The 18,549-nt window shown below is 40.3% G+C and overlaps 1 protein-coding gene across 36 annotated transcripts in view; it reads right to left on the bottom strand.

Moving 5' to 3' along the window:
- DTNA (dystrobrevin alpha) overlaps positions 1-18,549 on the bottom strand; it is a 340,156-nt gene that overhangs the window by 90,817 nt on the left and 230,790 nt on the right. For 35 of the 36 annotated variants that reach the window (XR_003516895.1, XM_027575980.2, XM_027575982.2 and 32 more), the window contains one exon: positions 2,037-2,250. Coding sequence is in view for 34 of the 36 variants with exons in the window: in XM_027575980.2 (XP_027431781.1) it covers positions 2,037-2,250 (214 nt within the window). In the remaining 2 variants the exon portion in view is untranslated. Of the gene's footprint in view, positions 1-2,036; positions 2,251-18,549 lie in introns of those variants that run through there. The other variant, XM_027576008.2, reaches the window with a different exon arrangement.

The following is an 18,549-nucleotide window of genomic DNA, read 5'->3' as shown; positions in this document are numbered from 1 at the left end:
GCCTATACTCATTTGCTATGTCAAGAGAGAGAAGAGAGAAGTATCTGTAGACTGGGGTCTCTATATGGATGTGTCTGTAGATCTGTAAAATGAGATTTCTCTATGTGGATATTTAAAAAAAATCTACTACAATGAGATTATTGGAAGTACACATCAGGGCCCTTTTCATCCATAAGAAGAGTAAGAACCAAACAAATATTCCATTTGAACATTTATGTCAATGGCTCCTTACCTTGGGATAGTCCTTAAGTTTAGCATTCATCAATCTTGAAATAATTATCAGGAGCTGTTTAGGGAACATATACAGCCCATTTTTTCAAAGTGATCTTCCTAATATTTCCAAACAGAAGTGAAAAACCTAACTCTATTGTATATTTCTCATAATATGAGAAATAATGAGGTATGGTATATTATATCACATAAAATAAAAGATATGAATATATTATATCTCTCATGTATTTCACAAAATCCCCCTTCCTTATTGTTAATCTGGCCCCATTTCTATATTTATGGAGTGGATACAAATTATTTTTTAAATTTGAGCCCTTATGAATCCTCCAGGAATGCTCTAAGATTAGGCAAGAATTATATTTCTCTTTTTATATTTTCCATTGTTCCACTTATAACAAATAAGTGCCCTGAAGACACTAGGGGCAAGTCTGGAAGCTTCCATGCTCTTGTCAAGGGGGCAGGATGGAAATGCCATTATAGCAGTTCTATAGCTTGGTTCCATTCTGTCACCTGTCATGTGGAACCATAGTCTCCTCCACCTGCCTGCCACTCGGTTATAGGCCAAAGCAGTACATCAGTTCTCAAGTATGCACAAGCTAAGCATGGGATCTATCAAGCTGGACTGCTTGTTTCAGAACTGTTTATTTCAGCTCGAGAATTACTCAAAATATAAACATCCCGAGACAGTAATCTACACTGATCAAACCGAGCACGAATAATTCTGTTAGCACTCTAGGTTGTAAAGTGACAGCTGATGACTATTGTGAGTGGCATAATAACATTAGCCTGGCTGGAACATCTCCAGGGCTGGGCTTAAATATTCCCAAGCATTGGCCAGACAATGAGACTAAGCAAAATCTTTTGAGAGTCTTGAAATGCGATTGCTGAAAGGTCAAGTTAGCAATTTTCCTTTCCAATATTCAAAACCAGTAGTGAAAGTGGAGGTGTTGATACTATATCTAGACTAGAGGCTATCAGCAAGAGACCTTTTGAAATCTCAGGCTGATAAAGTAATTTGGGGAAGTTTTTACACTTCACAAGACAGCCACATATGCCTTGGAGAAGAAATCTTAGCTGAGTACCTAAATCCCTACTCTGCCACTAACCCGTTGAGAGACACTGGACAAGTGACAGTCTCTTTGAGCTTCAGGTCCTTCATCTGTAAAATGAGAGATTTGGAAGAACAGTCTTTAATATTTCATCCAGCTCTGAAATTCTCTGATTTTATGAGAGGAAATTATAAGATAATGAGGCTGAGGTTCAATTGTCGTGTGTGGACGGCATCACATTGTTTTATGTGGCACGTTATTGACGGATCCGCTTAATGCAAGTCATGGCTACTTTCACTAGGCTGGTCAAGAAACCCTTGTCAATCTCTCTCTGTTTGCTCTAGGGTCTTGTTATGACACCTCAGAAACACTGTCTTAGACAATCTGTAAAGAAGAGAGTTAAAAACATCCTCCCACCTTATGCTTCATTAGACTGCTCCATAGGCATGCCATCATGCAACACGTTCAGACAACCAGAGCTTCTAGGAAGCATGGATGAGTTAAATAAAGGTCAGCGTAGAAAATACAATTGTCCTCAACTTCCTATGGCACTATTTTACTCCCTAGTTTTTTTTTTTTCATAGCATTTTAAATTGACATTAAACACAGAGCGACTTTATTAAGATAAGTATCTGATCAAGAAAAGAAGAGGTGGTTGGTTACTTGCAGAAAATTATTTGGAAGAAAGACCAAGAAGGACAAGAGGAAGGAGAGACCAAACATGTGGAGAGGAACCGATATTCAGAGGGAGCTTACGGATCAAAGGCTGCCAGCAGGAAGTTAAGCAGGAGGCTGATGGACTGCTCCACTTGGATTTGGTGAGTGGTTGGCATCCGTTTGTTGAGCTGGTAGAAAATGGTGGATAGCACAGCCTCCAAGCGGGCCACACTGAGTTCTATGTTCGGGTCCAGGTTGTTCAGAGCATTTTCCCGCAATGCTTCTATGACATTCCAAATGTCCACCAGGTGCACTACACACAATTAAAGCAGAGGGAACACATCAGCCCAAATGCAGGGACAGGTAAGTTCATTATTTTACATGTACCATCTGTCTTGTTTTGTCAAGGCCCCTCACAGCCTTCAATATGTGTTCAACTCCTGTAGAGGTTGACATACGTAAATGTACATAGACAGTGCCTGATCTCAAAGACTTGATGTGCAATGTATAATAGCAAAAAAATTATTTCCTGAAACCACAGTAGATAGTTATTGCCAATCTTCAAAATGACCCTTGAAATACAGCTACTGTCTTTATGTTACATGTGAGAAACTGAGGACCAGGGAAGTTAACTGACAAATGCCAAGGTCCAAGGCCAGTCAATGGCAAAACTGGCATTCAAATTCATGTCTCTCTGACTTTTAAAAAATATTGAGCTATAATTGCCATATAACATCATGTAAGCGTAAGTGTAAGGTGTACAACATGTTGATCTGATACATTTCTATATTGCAATGTGATTACCACCATAGCATTAGCTAGCATGTCATGTCCCATAATTATCATTTCTTTTTCTGTGGTGAGAACATTTAAGATCTAGTTTCTTAGCAACTTTGAAGTATATAGCACTTGTGATTAAAATTAACAAGTCTGTCTGGCTTGAAAGCATTTTCCCATTGTGCACACTGACCCCTTAAAAGGAAGAGAAAACCAACACTCAAGTTCTAGTGTTTGAAAAGATATCAAACCTGTACTTATTTAAACTATTTTCATTCATTTATATACTTTTCGTAGTATAAGGTTTGAAATAAAGAAGGGAAAGTTAAGGAAGGCAGGAAGAGAGGCAGGGGAAAAAGGAAAAGTAATCTCTAGAAGGCAGCAGCAGAACTTGGTCACAGACCACTTAACCTGGTCAAGAACAAACAGTGTTTTGGCTTATATTGTTGAGTAGCTCCCAAAACTTAAGTCATGGTTACTTTCACTAGGATAGTCAGGAACTTCATTTCTCTTTCTTCCCTGTTTGTGCTGAGGTCTTGTTATAATATCGCAGAAACCATCACCACAATCAAGACAGTGAACGTCTCCATCAGCCCCAAAAGTTTTCTCTGGCTCCTTTTAATCCACCCCACTCCTCATCCCAGGCAACCACAGATATACTTTCCAAGATGCTTTTCTAGAATTTTATGATGGAATTATAAAGTACGTACTCTTTTTTTTTTTTTTTTTTTTGGTCTGGATTCTTTTACTTGGTATAGTTATCTTGAGACTCATCCATGTTGTAGCATGCATCCATAGTTTATTACTTTACATTGTTGAACAATATACATCGTGTGGGTATATCACAATTTAGTTACCAACTCACTTGTTGATGATACTTTGGTTGTTTCAGTTTTAGGTGAGCACAAGTGAAGTTGCTATGAACAATCTTGTACAAATATCTGTATAGACATATGCTTCCATTTCTGTTGGTAAATACTTGGAAATGAAGTGGCTAGGTTGTATGGTTGGTGTACGCTTAATTTTTGAGGAACTTCCCAAGTGTTTTCCAACATAGTTGTACTATTTGCCATCCACATCAACAGTGTATGAAAATCCCAGTTTCTCTACAACTTCACCAAAGGTTCACTTTAGGGTTCACTTTTCATGACACCTTTGCATTTGAAAACAAATCTGTTGTCTTTCTCAGTGGAATACATACTCACATTTCAGTTCCTGAGAAATGGGTACTCCATCTATGCTTTGCTACCAACTCTCAAGTTTTAGTTTCCTACCTCTTTGTTCATTTCTAACACTATATTTAAAAAACAAAACTAACATCTATTGAACTTCTGGACTTGGGAGCCCCAAAGGACACTGGACTTGAAGTCCGAAGACCTACATCCAAATATGGCCCTCCTCCTCCAAGTGCACGCCCTCTTAGCCTCAAAGACTTGGAGCTTTACTTTCCTCATCTACAAAGCAGGGATGGTGTTCCTTAAATGGGAAAACATCACGAAGTCAAAAGTGGGAATGCCTGATACACTGAGACAGTACATTACACTTGAACAAACGAACAATGTGAATCATGTAAAAAACAACAACAACCAAACCCACAACTTTCTAGCATATCTCTGATTTGGGACAGAAGAATACAAATCACTTTCCAACTGAAATACTTAAATGTTTATTAGATTTGGATAAATTCAGATTTATGTGATTGCAAATTTATTACCTTCTCTGGAGATCACAGAACAAGGAAATTAATTGTTTCTTAATGCTATTCATTCAGTTTTTCAATTTGGCAACCAAGGTACTCCCAAGGAGATGGCATCTATAAGTTTGTTTGTTTATTTATTTATTTAATTTCTTGAGGAATTAAGTTAATTTCTGTGGGAACTGGGGTTCCTGTATTTATTTCCTTTATGCTTGATCTATAGATTCTCCGGATCTAGTCCTTTGGGGATATGTCTGGGTGCAGAATGCAAAGATGTTCCTGCCTCAGAGAACGAACAGTCAGGTGGGGATAGAGACATGATTCTCAATCACACAGATAATCAGAAATGATGACCTACCGTGACAGACAGGGTGCTAGGTACAAAATGGGATTATGAGATGGTTTGTGAAGAGGCCAGAGGAACAAGATAAGGCTGGAGAAGCACTATAGCTCTGGCAAGTCTTTTGGTCTTTATGCTGAAAGTATGAAGACATGGGTTTTAAATAGAGTGACATGCTCAGAAATGCAGCTTAAAAATGTCATTTCAGACTCTAAGGGAAGAGAGTAATGCATATGGACAAGCGTGCATGGCGGAAGTGGCTGGAGCCTGCTGCTGTGGTCCCAGCAGAGTGGGTGGTATTTTTTTTTTTTTTAAGATTCGTTTATTTATTTTAGAGAAGTGGGGAGGAGAGGCAGAGGGAGAGGGACAGAGAGAACCTCTAGCAGACTCCCCACTGAGCGTGGAGCCCAACACGGCTGGATCTCGTGACCCTGAGATCATGACGTGAGACAAACCCAAGAGTCAAACGACAGAGCCACCCAGGTGCCCCGAGAAAATGATATTTTTGAAGAGGGGTGGCAGTACACAGAAAAACCGTAATCATGCACATTATCCACACCTCTCTTCCAAAAGTGGCAAAGGCAGAGTTTGTAATCACAAAGATTGAGGTTTCACTCCTGGCTCTCCTAATAACTGTAAAACTGTGGGCAAGTTATTTCTCCTCTATACATTTTATTATTTCCTTTTTAGAAATGAGGAGATGAATAATATCCAGAGAGAGTTGTAATGAGGAGAAAAGAGAAAAAGGATAGACAAGTGCTGACCACAGAGTTTGGCCCATCGGTGCTCAACAAATGATAGCTGTTAGTGTCAAAATAATTAAACACCTTCTGATCTACAGCCACACTGTCCTCTTACTAATTTCCAAGATCTGTTACTCCAAACCTAAGTTTTAGCACAGTCCCCTCAAATTCAATAACCTAATTAACATATCATTTTGAGCATATACTATATAGGCAATACGAAAGAAGCTTAAACTATATCCCAGCCACAAAAGCAGATACTATTCAGTCTAACTGTCATAAATTCTGAGTTAGTGGAGTTTGAATCGATTTTGCCATATTTGATCATTAGAGACCTGGTGGGGAAGGCCCTCTTTCACAGAGACTTCTTGGAAATTTTATTTCATTGGGAACTACTCTGGGAGGTGCAGATCACAGTGCAGAATTGTGCAAGTTCCTGGACAGTAGGTTCGACCAACTTCTCCTACTGACCTTGAGCAAGTCACTTAACGTCCTTAAGTTTCAGTTTCCACATCTGTAAAATGGGGACAATAATAGTTGCGCCACAAAAACAACAAAAAACAGTTGCTCCACTGCAGGGTTATTGTGGGGATCAAATGAGATAATCCATATAAAGCACTTCACACTGTGCTTAGTGCATAAGAAGCATTTAATATCCATTAATTATTATTGAAAGGGGATCACAAGCCTTTTGCTTAATGAAATAGGAACGCTAAGAAATGTGCTAAGTTGAGAGTCATAAGGAAGCTATTAGGAAGTCTGTTTTAAAAGTCTGACAGTTGTATAAACATGTTGTTTACTCTTGAGCCATCAGATCACTTTAGAAAATGAAGACATTTAGGTTGTGCAGTGATGACTACATACCACTAGATGGCACTGTGCACACTTCACTAAATACCCATCAAGCTTTCATCATAAGCACCTGCTATTAGGCACAGGCATAGGAAGTGGGGTTTCCTCATCTATATTACTGCATACATTTGTTACTAATATACTAGATAAAGCAACGGTTTGTATAATAAAATTAATTGGTTAACATTAACCATATCAAATATAAACATGTATTCTTAAAAGTAGTACTTAGAATCTTAAAAATGATACTAGTGTAAATTTTGGACATTAATACCTAACAGTTTGTATTCATAAATAAATGAAAGTAGACAAAGCCTCAATAGTTTGTCTTCAATCCAGGCAATCTCAGGTATTATATATATGTAAGAAGTGTTCTTTGGAGCAGTGAGCGGGTCTCAAACTGTGGCCTCTGATTCCACAGGTCTGGAGTTTGGCCAGGGCATCCCCGGTTTCTGCTGCTCCTTAGGTCATCTTGAAAAGCAACGATGTTTGAGAACCACGGCTATGGAGCATGACTTAAAGAGGCGAGAGATAAGAACAGGAAATTGATGCTCATTTGAGCTAGAGGAATTTATTTAAAAGGTATCACAAGAATCCTGGGAACAAGGATTGTGGTCAAGAAAGCCACAGGCAAATTGGCCAGTTGTTAAGATTTTCTCAAATAAATAATTTATTTTTATGCCCTTATTCAGGCCTTTAATCATGACAAAACCATGTTTAAAAAGCTCTTAGGGAAGAGAAATTCAGTTAATTGGTATGCTTTGCCAGGGTCAACAAACGCATTTTGATGTGATTACACTGAAGATATTAGCCACATTGACCAATACTGAATTGGGAAAGAAAATGTTAATAAAATGCAGTTTTTGTATTTGATTTCCATTCATGAGCCATGAGCTATATCTTTCAAAATATGAATTGAAACAACATCTGAGTAGCTCACCAAATTATTTTATGCTTCCAAAGTCAACACTCCCTTGCTCCCACAGTATATACCTTTATCACCAAGACTGTTCTCTGTGCTAAGGATCCTTGGAGAGAAGCATCATAGCTTACAAAGATGACATTTTAGTTTCACTTTAATTTCCTGGGTAAGGTGCCTGATGGAATAGAGCTTCAGGAAAAGGTCTACAACATATTTTGGGTATAAAATCAAATAGGATATCATGCCAATCCTCAGAGGCCCAGGCAGTACATCTATTGCCCATTAGGAAAAAGTATTCAGTTTTCCTTAAATTGTGTTTGTAGACCAGCATCATTATTCAAAATGAGGTATAGTAATTGTTGGCTCAATAGCTGTCATACCATAAATTAAATTTAACTAAATTCAATTGAACAAGCATTTATTAAGCCTATTATTTTCCAAAGTATTGTACCAATGATTGTAAAAATAATAAGAGAAGGTAAATGAAAAGAAAGATCTGAACAATAACTAATTTCTCACTGCCAGTGTTTAACTTTGCTCAGAATATATTTAATAGTTTCAGAAGCAAGAGGATCTAGTGTTTTATCTTCCCTCTGGATAGTCATTTTAGCCTTCACTAGACAGTTTGTGTAGGTTTCTTCAATATGTCTTTAGCATTCCCTACATTCTAGTGCTCTAGTTTGGGTTTTTACTGTCTGCTACATAGATTTTTACAGTAAGCCTTCTTACTCCTCTGCAGTTTCTGCCCTCTTTCATCTGTCCTAAGAAATGGTATAAGTCCCAGCTCTGGCCATGCCATTCTCCATTACCTATTGAGTAAAACCCAAGCTTTTAAGCTTGAAAACCAATGTTTGGACTCCAGTCTCCCAATCTTATTTATTTATTTATAAAGATTTATTTATTTATTTGAGAGAGTGAGATCGCGAGAGCAAGTGGGGGGAGGGGCAGAGGGAGAGAATCTTCAAGCAGACTCCCTGCTGAGTGTAGACTAGAGTTGGGGCTTGACTTGGAGCTCGAATTCACAACCCATGAGATCATGACCAGGGCTGAAACCAAGAGTCGGAAGCTTAACTGACTGAGCCACCCAGGCACCGGTCCAGTCTCCCAATCTTTAACCTCATCTCTTATTCACCTCCAGCTTTTTCCAAGAATCTTATGCCCCAGCCACATTGGGCTTCTTATAATTCCAGAATATGTGTTTGGCTTTCTTGCACTGACATATTATACTCTTCATCAGGTACACTCTTCAGGTGACTGTCTTTCAAGGTATTACACTCATGTGTGCCTGAGGAAGCCCTGATAACTTCACATGGATTTACGCTCTCCTGTTTGTTGCTCCCAGACAACTTCCTATATCAGATCATTTATGACACTCTGCATTTCTCACAGTTACTAATGGTCACATTGTTCCTTCCACTTTTTTTTTTTTTTTTGATAAACCCTTGACTGAACTTCAGAGGAGAGGAGGGTCTCTGAAATGATGAACTAAATTTTATGGTTAGGGTCATGTGTGTTTGGAGGGAAAGGATCTGTGACTTTCATCAGATTCTCCCAAAGATGCACGAGGAGAAAGGTTTAAGAACCACAGCAGTAAATTATAACGAACTTGAAGACGTGTACTATGTCTTGTTCATCTTTGTGGTCCTCACAGCTACTTGCATATGCCTTGTTCAAATTGGATGCTCACCAGTGCTCAGTGAATGGAACAGGGTAGAGTGCCTACTGCTTGCCAGTCACTACCTATAATCTCTAGAAGCTTTCTTTCCCTTTACCTCAGTGTTTCAGGAAAGCTCAATAGACTCATGGAGCATGGTTTCCCACAGGACTTCCATTATTCCTTACACACTATGACTTGAGCAGATGGCCAGAATCCTAGACGCCAGAGGCGACATTTCAAGAGAAAGAACATCCACAGCTGGCAACCATGAGCAACTGCCTTCCCCTTTTTCTTTCCAGTTGTTGCTCTCAGGGGCGCCGCACCAGGTGCCAGTCTGGTCATGATGAACACGGACCGACCAAGTACACAGGGCCCCTGTAGAGCAGGTAAGGAGCAGTCACGGGCAAGGGTCACTTTTTTCTGCACTCACCCTGTACCATTTGTGTATAATTAATTGTCCTTCTGCAATAAGAGTAAAAAAAATGGTATTAGACATTGAAAATGTATTTCATTCACCCATTCAGAAAATCGTTATGACTCAGTTTCCTAGTGCGTAGGAAAATGGTTTGGGAGCTAGGTTAGTGTTTGGGGTTCTAGAGGGCTACTCTGCAGATTATCTGCAGGTATCTTACATGAGGTTAAGAATATGAGAAGTGTATCTTCTGTAAAAAAAAAATTTTTTTTAAAAGGCCGTAGAAAACACGGATGAGGAAATGTCTAACACAGGAACCAAGGTACACAGGAGGCAATGTTTCAGACCCCTGTTTTGTACCTTTTCAAAATCTTGGCTCCACCCCTTTCTCTAGCCCCTGCGGGAGTGACCAGCATGGTGTAGACTTTGCCCAGCTCAGCACAGCCACCACCAGACAGCACTTGGCTGCAGGCTCTTGCTTCAAACCTCCGATGCCCTGGCACTAACGCCTGGAATCTACCTAGCACCCACACAACGGCAACCCAGACGTGCGGGGGGATTAATGCTTGGAGGCCACCCTTGGCCAGTGCAGGACAGAGCAGCTAGATTAGGACTTCCTCCTTGTGTCCCCTGGGTGGAAAGTTCTGGAGCCTTTCAGAACGTTCCTTAGAAGTTCCTGCACTGTCTGTTGGCTTTCCTCCCTTGTTCGACTTCCGCTCTGGAACAGCAAAGGAGCGGCTTCTGCAAAAGCCTTGCTGTGGAGTCTGCTTTCTGGGAAACACAGGCTCAAGCACTGATTCTAACCAAGTCCCCGTGTATCACTGGTTGAACACTTTCAGGATAACAAATGAGAAGAAAATGTTGATGATGACCATGTTCAAAACAGATTCTGATTCTGTGTGGTCAAATAACTCTTCCTCAACCTATCCTTCTCTACGATATAATATCACGGTCCTATTCAGCAGTGTTGAATTTGGAAATTAAAATGCATCAGACTTGATCTTACACTGGAGTTTATTATTTTTGAGAAGCTAAGCTACTCAGGGCTGATACATTATTAGCTTTGTAGCAGGCTCTCTGTTTACCATGGCATTTGGCTAATATTTGGAAGTTAGAAGTTGAGTTCTCAATTATATGATTTGATCTGGTGTTTATTCAGGAGAAGCCATTTAACATCTCTTGTGCTGTGCTCTCCTCACCTGGAATGAACAGAACTTTACAATTCCTGACAAAAAAGGAGGTAAAGCAGAAGTCCTAGCCCAACACCATGAATGATTAAAAATAGCTAATTTGGGGCACCTGGATAGCTCAGTCAGTTAAACATCTGCCTTTGGCTCAGGTCATGATCCCAGGGGGCTAGGGATCGAGTCCCACATCAGCCTCCTTGTTCAGTGGGGAGCCTGCTTCTCCCTCTGCCTGCCGCTCCCTCTGCTTGTGCTCTCTCTCACTATCTCTCTTTCTGTGTCAAATAAATAAATAAAATCTTAAAAAAATAAATAAAAATAGAAATAGCTAATTTATTTCAATAGCTACAGATATATTTGATTTCTTTAACCACCACACTTATAAGTAATTTTTTTTTTCTTCAGAAAATGACAGTTTGCCCAGGGGACTTACAGGCTAGATATAAGCTGATACAGCAAAATTTTAGACTGTATCTACTATTTGATAGTCACAAAACCAGGAGCTTTATAATAAATAGAACATATCATTAGATTCTAAACTTGAGGTTATTCTAATACTAAATTTGAACACTAAGGAATATTTTTTTACTGTATTCTTTTTTAAAAATTTTATTATGTTATGTTAATCACCATACATTATATCATCAGTTTTTTTTTTTTTTACACACAAAATATTTTAATATTTTAGTGTCACGTTTTATATGTCTTTAAATTATAAGCAGTCAGAAGTATAAAATCATTGAAGAATGTGTGCACAGATAGTACATGATTTAATTCATGCATTGTACTCTTGCTAAATCTTTCACAATCAGTAAGAAAGTCCTGTCGATTATTGTCCTTAATTGTTGTAGAGAATCTACAAACTAGAAGCAGTGTAAGTTCCACAGACAGGTTCTGTCTGTTTCTGCAGTTTTTTTTTTTTAATTTTTTATTGTTATGTTAATCACCATATATTACATCATCAGTTTTTGATGTAGTGTTCCATGATTCATTGTTTGCGTATAACACCCAGTGCTCCTTTCAGTATGTGCCCTCTTTAATACCCAGCACCAGGCTAACCCATACCCCACCCCCCTCCCCTCTAGAACCCTCAGTTTGTTTCTCAGAGTCCATAGTCTCTCATGGTTCGTCTCCCCCTCCGATTTCCCCCCCTTCATTTTACCCTTCCTACTATCTTCTTTTTTTTTTTTTTAACATATAATGTATTATTTGTTTCAGAGGTACAGGTCTGTGATTCATCAGTCTTAAACAATTCGCAGCACTCACCATAGCACATACCCTCCCCAATGTCTATCACCCAGCCACCCCATCCCTCCCACCCCCCACCACTCCAGCAACCCTCAGTTTGTTTCCTGAGTTTAAGAATTCCTCCTATCAGTGAGGTCATATGATACATGCCTTTCTCTGATTGACTTACTGCACTCAGCATAACACCCTCCAGTTCCATCCATGTCATTGCAAATGGCAAGATTTCATTCCTTTTGATGGCTGCATAATATTCCATTGTATATATATACCACTTCTTCTTTATCCATTCATCTGTCGATGGACATCTTGGCTCTTTCCACAGTTTGGCTATTGTGGACATTGCTGCTATAAACATCGGGGGGCACGTACCCCTTCGGATCCCTACATTTGTATCTTTGGGGTAAATACCCAGTAGTGCAATTGCTGGGTCGTTGGGTAGCTCTATTTTCAACTTTTTGAGGAACCTCCATACTGTTTTCCAGAGTGGCTGCACCAGCTTGCATTCCCACCAACAGTGTAGGAGGGTTCCCCTTTCTCCACATCCCCGCCAACATCTGTCGTTTCCTGACTTGTTAATTCTAGCCATTCTGACTGGTGTGAGGTGGTATCTCATTGAGGTTTTGATTTGGATTTCCCTGATGCCGAGCGATGTTGAGCAACACTAAGGAATATAATCATCCTTCTCCACCGCCCCCCCTCCATGGTCTAGAATAATGCTTGGCATGCAGCTAGCCTTGGTCCATATTTGTTGAATGAAAAAATAAATGAGCGGCTGCTGGTAACATCAACAAAATGTCAACAAAGTCTCCTTGATTTAGTCCTCATGGGTCACAGGGGTGGTTATGTGGGAGTGGCCATCCTTCCATTCCTGTCTTCCCAACTGTCTTTGGTTTCTTCTTAGTGTTTGCCAGAGCCCCAAGATTCTGGGAGCCAGGCTATAGGACGGCACCCTCTGGGTGTCCCTTCATTGCTCAGCTCACTGGCTCTGGGCTGATCCAGCAGGTTCCCAGGAACACAGCTTGGCAGACCACTAAGGGAAGGCCACTGAATCTTAGTTGCTGGATGGTGCTGGGAAGCTTGAAAGGCCTTCATTCCTCTGTATGCATCACTCTTATCCAACGGGCTGGGGCATGTAAACATGAGGTCCTCTTCTAAACTGTGAGCGTAAAAGTGCTCAGTGGTCCCAGCTTCCTAGTCTAATGCCAAAGCAGGAGGAAGGGAAGGAAGCTGATGGTTGTTCCCTCCAGACACCCAGAAACAAGACTACAGGCATTAGTTTAGTTCATAGGTTGTGCAGGGGCAGCAGATTGGGAAGACGAACCTCCTAGCATTCTCTAAAAATAAAAATACTAACAAGAAAACAAAGCTCTGAATCTTTAAGATCTTAAAAATAGAAGCAAGGAAAGGGAGAAGCAGCTTTAATTAAACCCATATCATAAGCCCCAGACCCTTAAAAGCATAGCTTTGTTCTACCAGAAGTTTGCTCTGATGAAGGGGAAACAGTTTTGCCATAGGTCCAGAGTGCCCAGAGAGGAGCAGGTTTTCCACTGCCATATTATAAGGCATCTCAAATGGGTTTATGTTCTGCTGCTCCTACCAACTTCCCCACAGGGCGTTTTTAAGAATGTCAGATTCTAGTGCAATGCCTTTCCCTTTATTCTAAACAAGTGTCTAGAATGATTCAACTTCAGGAGTGAAAATATGTATCAAAATCACTTGGAGCACAGATAATTATGCTCCAAGGCTTTGCCATCTGCCACTTATTTCCCTAACTGAACATTCCTGCTCTTCCTTCTGACTCCTTGACAGGGAAGAGTCCTATCTCTCTCCTTCAGACACATCTCTTTTTTGGGGATCTCTTTTCTGTCACCTGAGTATTTCCTTTTAAACTTTATTTTTTTCACCCAAGGCTCTATATGTCATTATCTGGAAAAGAGAAAAGTCCATGATGCTGGGCAGTGTGGTAGGCGGAGTCCTAAGATGCCCTCTTCCTCTTCACATCTCCACACCCCCCAAGATTCCTGGCCCTCAGTGTTGACATACCTTCTCCATTGTTGAATCAAACACTAATTCAAGTACCGCTCTGAAGGGATTTTGCCAGTGTAAATAAGGTCTCAAGTGAGTTGACCTTAGGGAAGGTCAATAGGGAAATTTTCTGGGGGAGCCTGACCTAATCACATAAGTCCTTTATTTTTTTTTTCCTAAAGACTTTATTTATTTGAGATAGAGCGAGAGAGCGAGAGCATGAGTGGGGTGAGAGGCAGAGGGAGAAGCAGGTTCCCCGCTGAGCAGGGAGCCTGATGCAGGGCTTGATCCTGTGACTCGATCCTGGGACTCTGCGATCATGACTTTAGCCAAAGGCAGACGCTTAACTGACTGAGCCACCCAGGCACCCCTACATAAGTCTTTTAAAAGCAGAGAGTTTTCTCTGGCTGATCACAGAGGAGGAGAAAACTTTTTCTCCCACTCTGCCTGGCGTGGAAGGAGAAGCAAACATCTAGGGGTCCATGTGGCAAGGAATGCAGGTGGCTTGTCGGAACTGGGAGTAGTCCCCATCTGACTGTCAGCAAGGAATGGAGCCCTCAGCCCTTCAACCATAAGGAAATGAATTCTGCCAACAGCCACTTCACTCAGAAGAGAATCCTGAGCCCCAGATGAGAACCACAGACCCTGGGAGACCATAGGCTGAGAATCCAGTCACACCGTGTTTGATTTCTGACCTATAGAAACTATAAGATAGTAAATGTGTGTTGTTTTAAGTAGCTAAGTGTGGGGCAATTTGTTATGTAATGATAGAAAACGGATATAGGCAGCCCAAAATCCACATAGTTAAAAATATGGCAGAGAGGAGGAATATGCTGGTACACCAACTTGAAAAAAATTGAATGGGATATTAGTATTTATTTCAAAAAAAGCATATCTCGGGGTGCCTGGATGGCTCAGTCGGTTAAGCGTCTGCCTTCTGCTCAGGTCATGATCCTGGGGTTCTGGGATCAAACCCTGAGTCGGGCTTCCTGCTTGGCGGGGAGTCTGCTTCTCCCTCTCTCTACCCCTCCTCCCTGCTTGTGCTTGCTCTCTCTCAAGATAAATAAATAAAATCTTAAAAAAAAAACACATCTGAAGGCTACTCCTGAAGGCATAAGACTAATCACTTGGCTGGTGAAAAATGAATCTAGTGGAGCCTACTCACTCACTCATAAAAAAATATTCCTCCTGGACCCACCACGTATCTAGCACTCACATGGGTTAATTTCACAGTGATAGAGAAGCCTTTAGGTAAACAGGTGTCTACATTTTTCTTTTCTTTTCTTTTTTTTTTTGGTTCTAGAAACCCTGAAAGGAGTTTAGAGCATTAAGGCAAAAGCATGAATTCTAACTCTATAACTAGATGAGGAATACTTATATTTCTTTTATTAGAGGGAAGATATTTGAGAAACTCTGAAAGCTCAGATACAAATATATACCTTTCCTCCTCTTTTCCTTTTAAGCAAAATTTTAACTAAATTTTAGTTGATATGAGTGACAGAAAATTCAGACTGTGACCAGAAGAACTAAAGGAAGGCGCCTCCTTACTTTTGTTCCCTTTATTAAACAGGAGGGATTCGAGAGTTCTGATTTATTTCTCTTGTTCCCTTTTATTGTTCATGAACTTAAGGCTGCATTCCATTGACTCCAAAGTAATTTCTGAAAAAAGATCTGCTGACATTACAGGGTATCTGGATCATTAACCATGTCAGTGCTGACCGAGGAAATAATGTTCTGGCAGAAAATAGTTATTTGTTTAAAACAAAGGCTGAGATGTTGCCGTTGCGCACATCCTTAGAGATGGCATATAGGTTATTTATTTTTGTGGAAAGTTCTCAGGAAACCTGGAAGCTAAAGATAATGCTGTTGATTAGCAAGCAGAATTAGAAATATTGTGTGTATTCTCCACATTCTGTCCTATTCCTCCTAGAAAATAAAATTGCCAACTTGGTGTCCCCTAATTTTTAGGGCATCCATCTTTTTGTTCCATTAGGGGATGTACTAGTCATGGTACGGGGAGGGAGGTTATGTTAGGGTACAAAAATGAATGGTAAGGGGAAGAAGCTGACTTGAAAAATAGATCCCATGGAGAAGAGTCGAAGGAATAAAGAATCTTTTGCTTGAAAAAAAGAAAAGACGGTTTCTCACAATTTTTCATTTATAACAGAGGTTGGTAAATGTCTTTTTTGTGTGTGGACAGTGGGGCACTACCAGATTACATAGTGATATTATGGAAATATTATGCTGGCATATATATAATAAGAAAGAAAACGAATTTACACATTTTTCTAATGAAATTAAAAATATAATAATGGAGGGCAATTTTTTTTCAATGCTTGTTTACCAAGGAGAAGCCTGGAATTTGTGGGGGGAAGGACAACATTTGGCTTAACTGGGATTATAAGTAGTGTTCCCTATTTTAAAATCATTACAAATACTCATCTGTAAAAACTCCTATTTCACAATCTATACAAAAGTAGGTGCTGAGCTGCATTTAGTGCATAAGTCACAGTTTTCTGGCCTCTTCTATGGAGTCTTTTTCAACCCTGAGAAGCAGTTATTCTCAGCATCCATCAGGAATTGCTTTAGAGGGAATGAACATGAATGTCGGTGATAGGAATCAGGGCTCTATATAGGAAAACATAGAGTAGGCAAGGGCTGTGGGGACAGAAATATAGGTAATTAACTAACACTTCTGCTGTCTGAACTCAGAGAAAAAAACAAATCTCTTGAAAGTCTATATACTCCATGCTATATCCAGACAATATTTTTTTTCTAGGTGATGGACAAGTGTCAGTTTTTATGTTTCTCCCCCTCTACCATGTAGTTTTTAAGCTTTGTTTTGTTAATACCCAACATCAATTTTACCTGTAAATAAGGTCTGGACCTAAAAATAACCTGTTCTCCATTAAGGTCCATCAATTTCTATGAAGTAAACGCTATGTAAGAATTTCCTATAAAGCAATATACTTATAAATACACTGCCTGGATTTGTTTTTTCATATTTCTTTTATTATAGAGTAAAACTCCATTCTAAGGTACCATAATTTATGGGGGATTAGGTTTTATTGCAGACAAAAATGACCTTCCTCTAATACAGGGGTGGACGTTCAATGTTGACTAATATTATGTCACATAAACACCAGTGCCCTGGTTATTTGAAAAAGAAGGCTCTACCTTTAAGATAAAACATCCGTGTTAACATTTTGCAAGCTCCTTCACATCACAACTGTTAGATTTGTTGTCAAGAAGGAAAACTCAGCAAACACATACCGTGCCTACATTTAATGCTTTTGCTCAAGGTAGAAACAATTTTAAAAAGCAACTTAATTTTAGCAGAGTGTTCCAAACCTGCTTGTTTCTCTTCCTTAAGCCTTACTTTTGTAGTTTGTAGAGAATGTAATATTTTCCTCATCCTATACTTGATCTTAGCCAAAAGGCCGAGAAGAGATTTTCCTCATCCTAAAATAAGTCTGTTGGGCATAACACTTCTCTGTGTAATGTCCACCAATTCTGTAAGAATCAGGCTAGATGTCTTCTTCTCTAGGAAACTCCTCTTACTGGCCCTCGCGCCCAGATAGGGCACAACCTCCTTGTGCTCCCACAACACCATGCCCACATTCCTACCATTACACTTCCATACTGTGTTAGTGGTCTGTTTAAAATTCCATCCAGTCTAACCCAGTTAGACTTTGGGCAACTTTAAGGCAGAGGTCACATCTTATTCACATCGCTCTATCCCAGGCACCTAAGCACAGGGTCGAACACGCAGTAGGAGCTCGTTATAAGCTTTCTAAATTAAAAGGGAAGTGCATGGATGCACTGAGGGACAACTAGACAAGTACGGAAGTTCTAGTTTCCCCCAGGGATGGACTCGCACTCTTTTCCTCACTGCTTTCCAAGGAGGTCAGTGTGACTATGACATGATTCTGGATGTCGGATAAGGCTGAGGAGCACTAAACAGGAAGAGGAAAAGGAGGTGCCCAAGAATGAGAAAGGCCCATTACCTGTGAGCGGGAGGAATACGACACAGCCCATGGTTGCTGGAGCTAGTTAGGGCCTTTGTAATGTTGGCTGCAGGGGTGGCTGCCAAATCACTGCCTCTTCTTTTCTTCCTTCTCTCCCTCCCTCCCATCCTTCCTTTTCTTTATTGTTTATTTACTTTTTAGTTCATCCCTACTATTTTGTAACTCATTTTTGCAATTCCCTATCTCTGCTGAAAGGACCCAAGGAAGCTCTGCTTGGCAAAACTCTATGGGGTGAGAACCCCCGTTCCTGCTCTTTCTCCTCTCCCTTCCATCCTGTGGTGATGAGGAAAGAAAGTAGGAGGATCCTATCACTTTTTCATTGCTGAATATTTGGAGACTTTTCCTTTTGTTTGAATATGGGTGGTAGGGTTGAGGGAGGGAGAAAAGCCTTTTTTCGTGGGAGCCTCTTCTTTGTCCTTTAATACCAGCCCTCGAAAAACCTTTTATAGACTCCTCAATGTTCAGGGCTGCAGTACATCCACAGATTCCTTCCCACATCTGTAGTGCTCTTCTCATTGCCTCTACCCCCCCGCCCTTTTTTTTGGATGGGTTCAGCTTCCTGTAAGGAGTTAAACATGTCTTTGGTATCTGGCCAACCTGTGTATAGCCCCTTCTCCTCCTGCCCCAAATTTCAGCTCCATTTCTAGCCACTGAAGCTGAGGAATAAGCTATAGATGAGCAACTGGAAGACTAACCACACACTGCCTGCCCACCTGCATAGTCATGAT

This window comes from Zalophus californianus, chromosome 14, assembly GCF_009762305.2.
Source record: "Zalophus californianus isolate mZalCal1 chromosome 14, mZalCal1.pri.v2, whole genome shotgun sequence".
Lineage (NCBI taxonomy): Eukaryota > Metazoa > Chordata > Mammalia > Carnivora > Otariidae > Zalophus > Zalophus californianus.
Note: the sequence above shows the minus strand (reverse complement) of the source record. Positions and strands in the feature narration are given on the sequence as shown.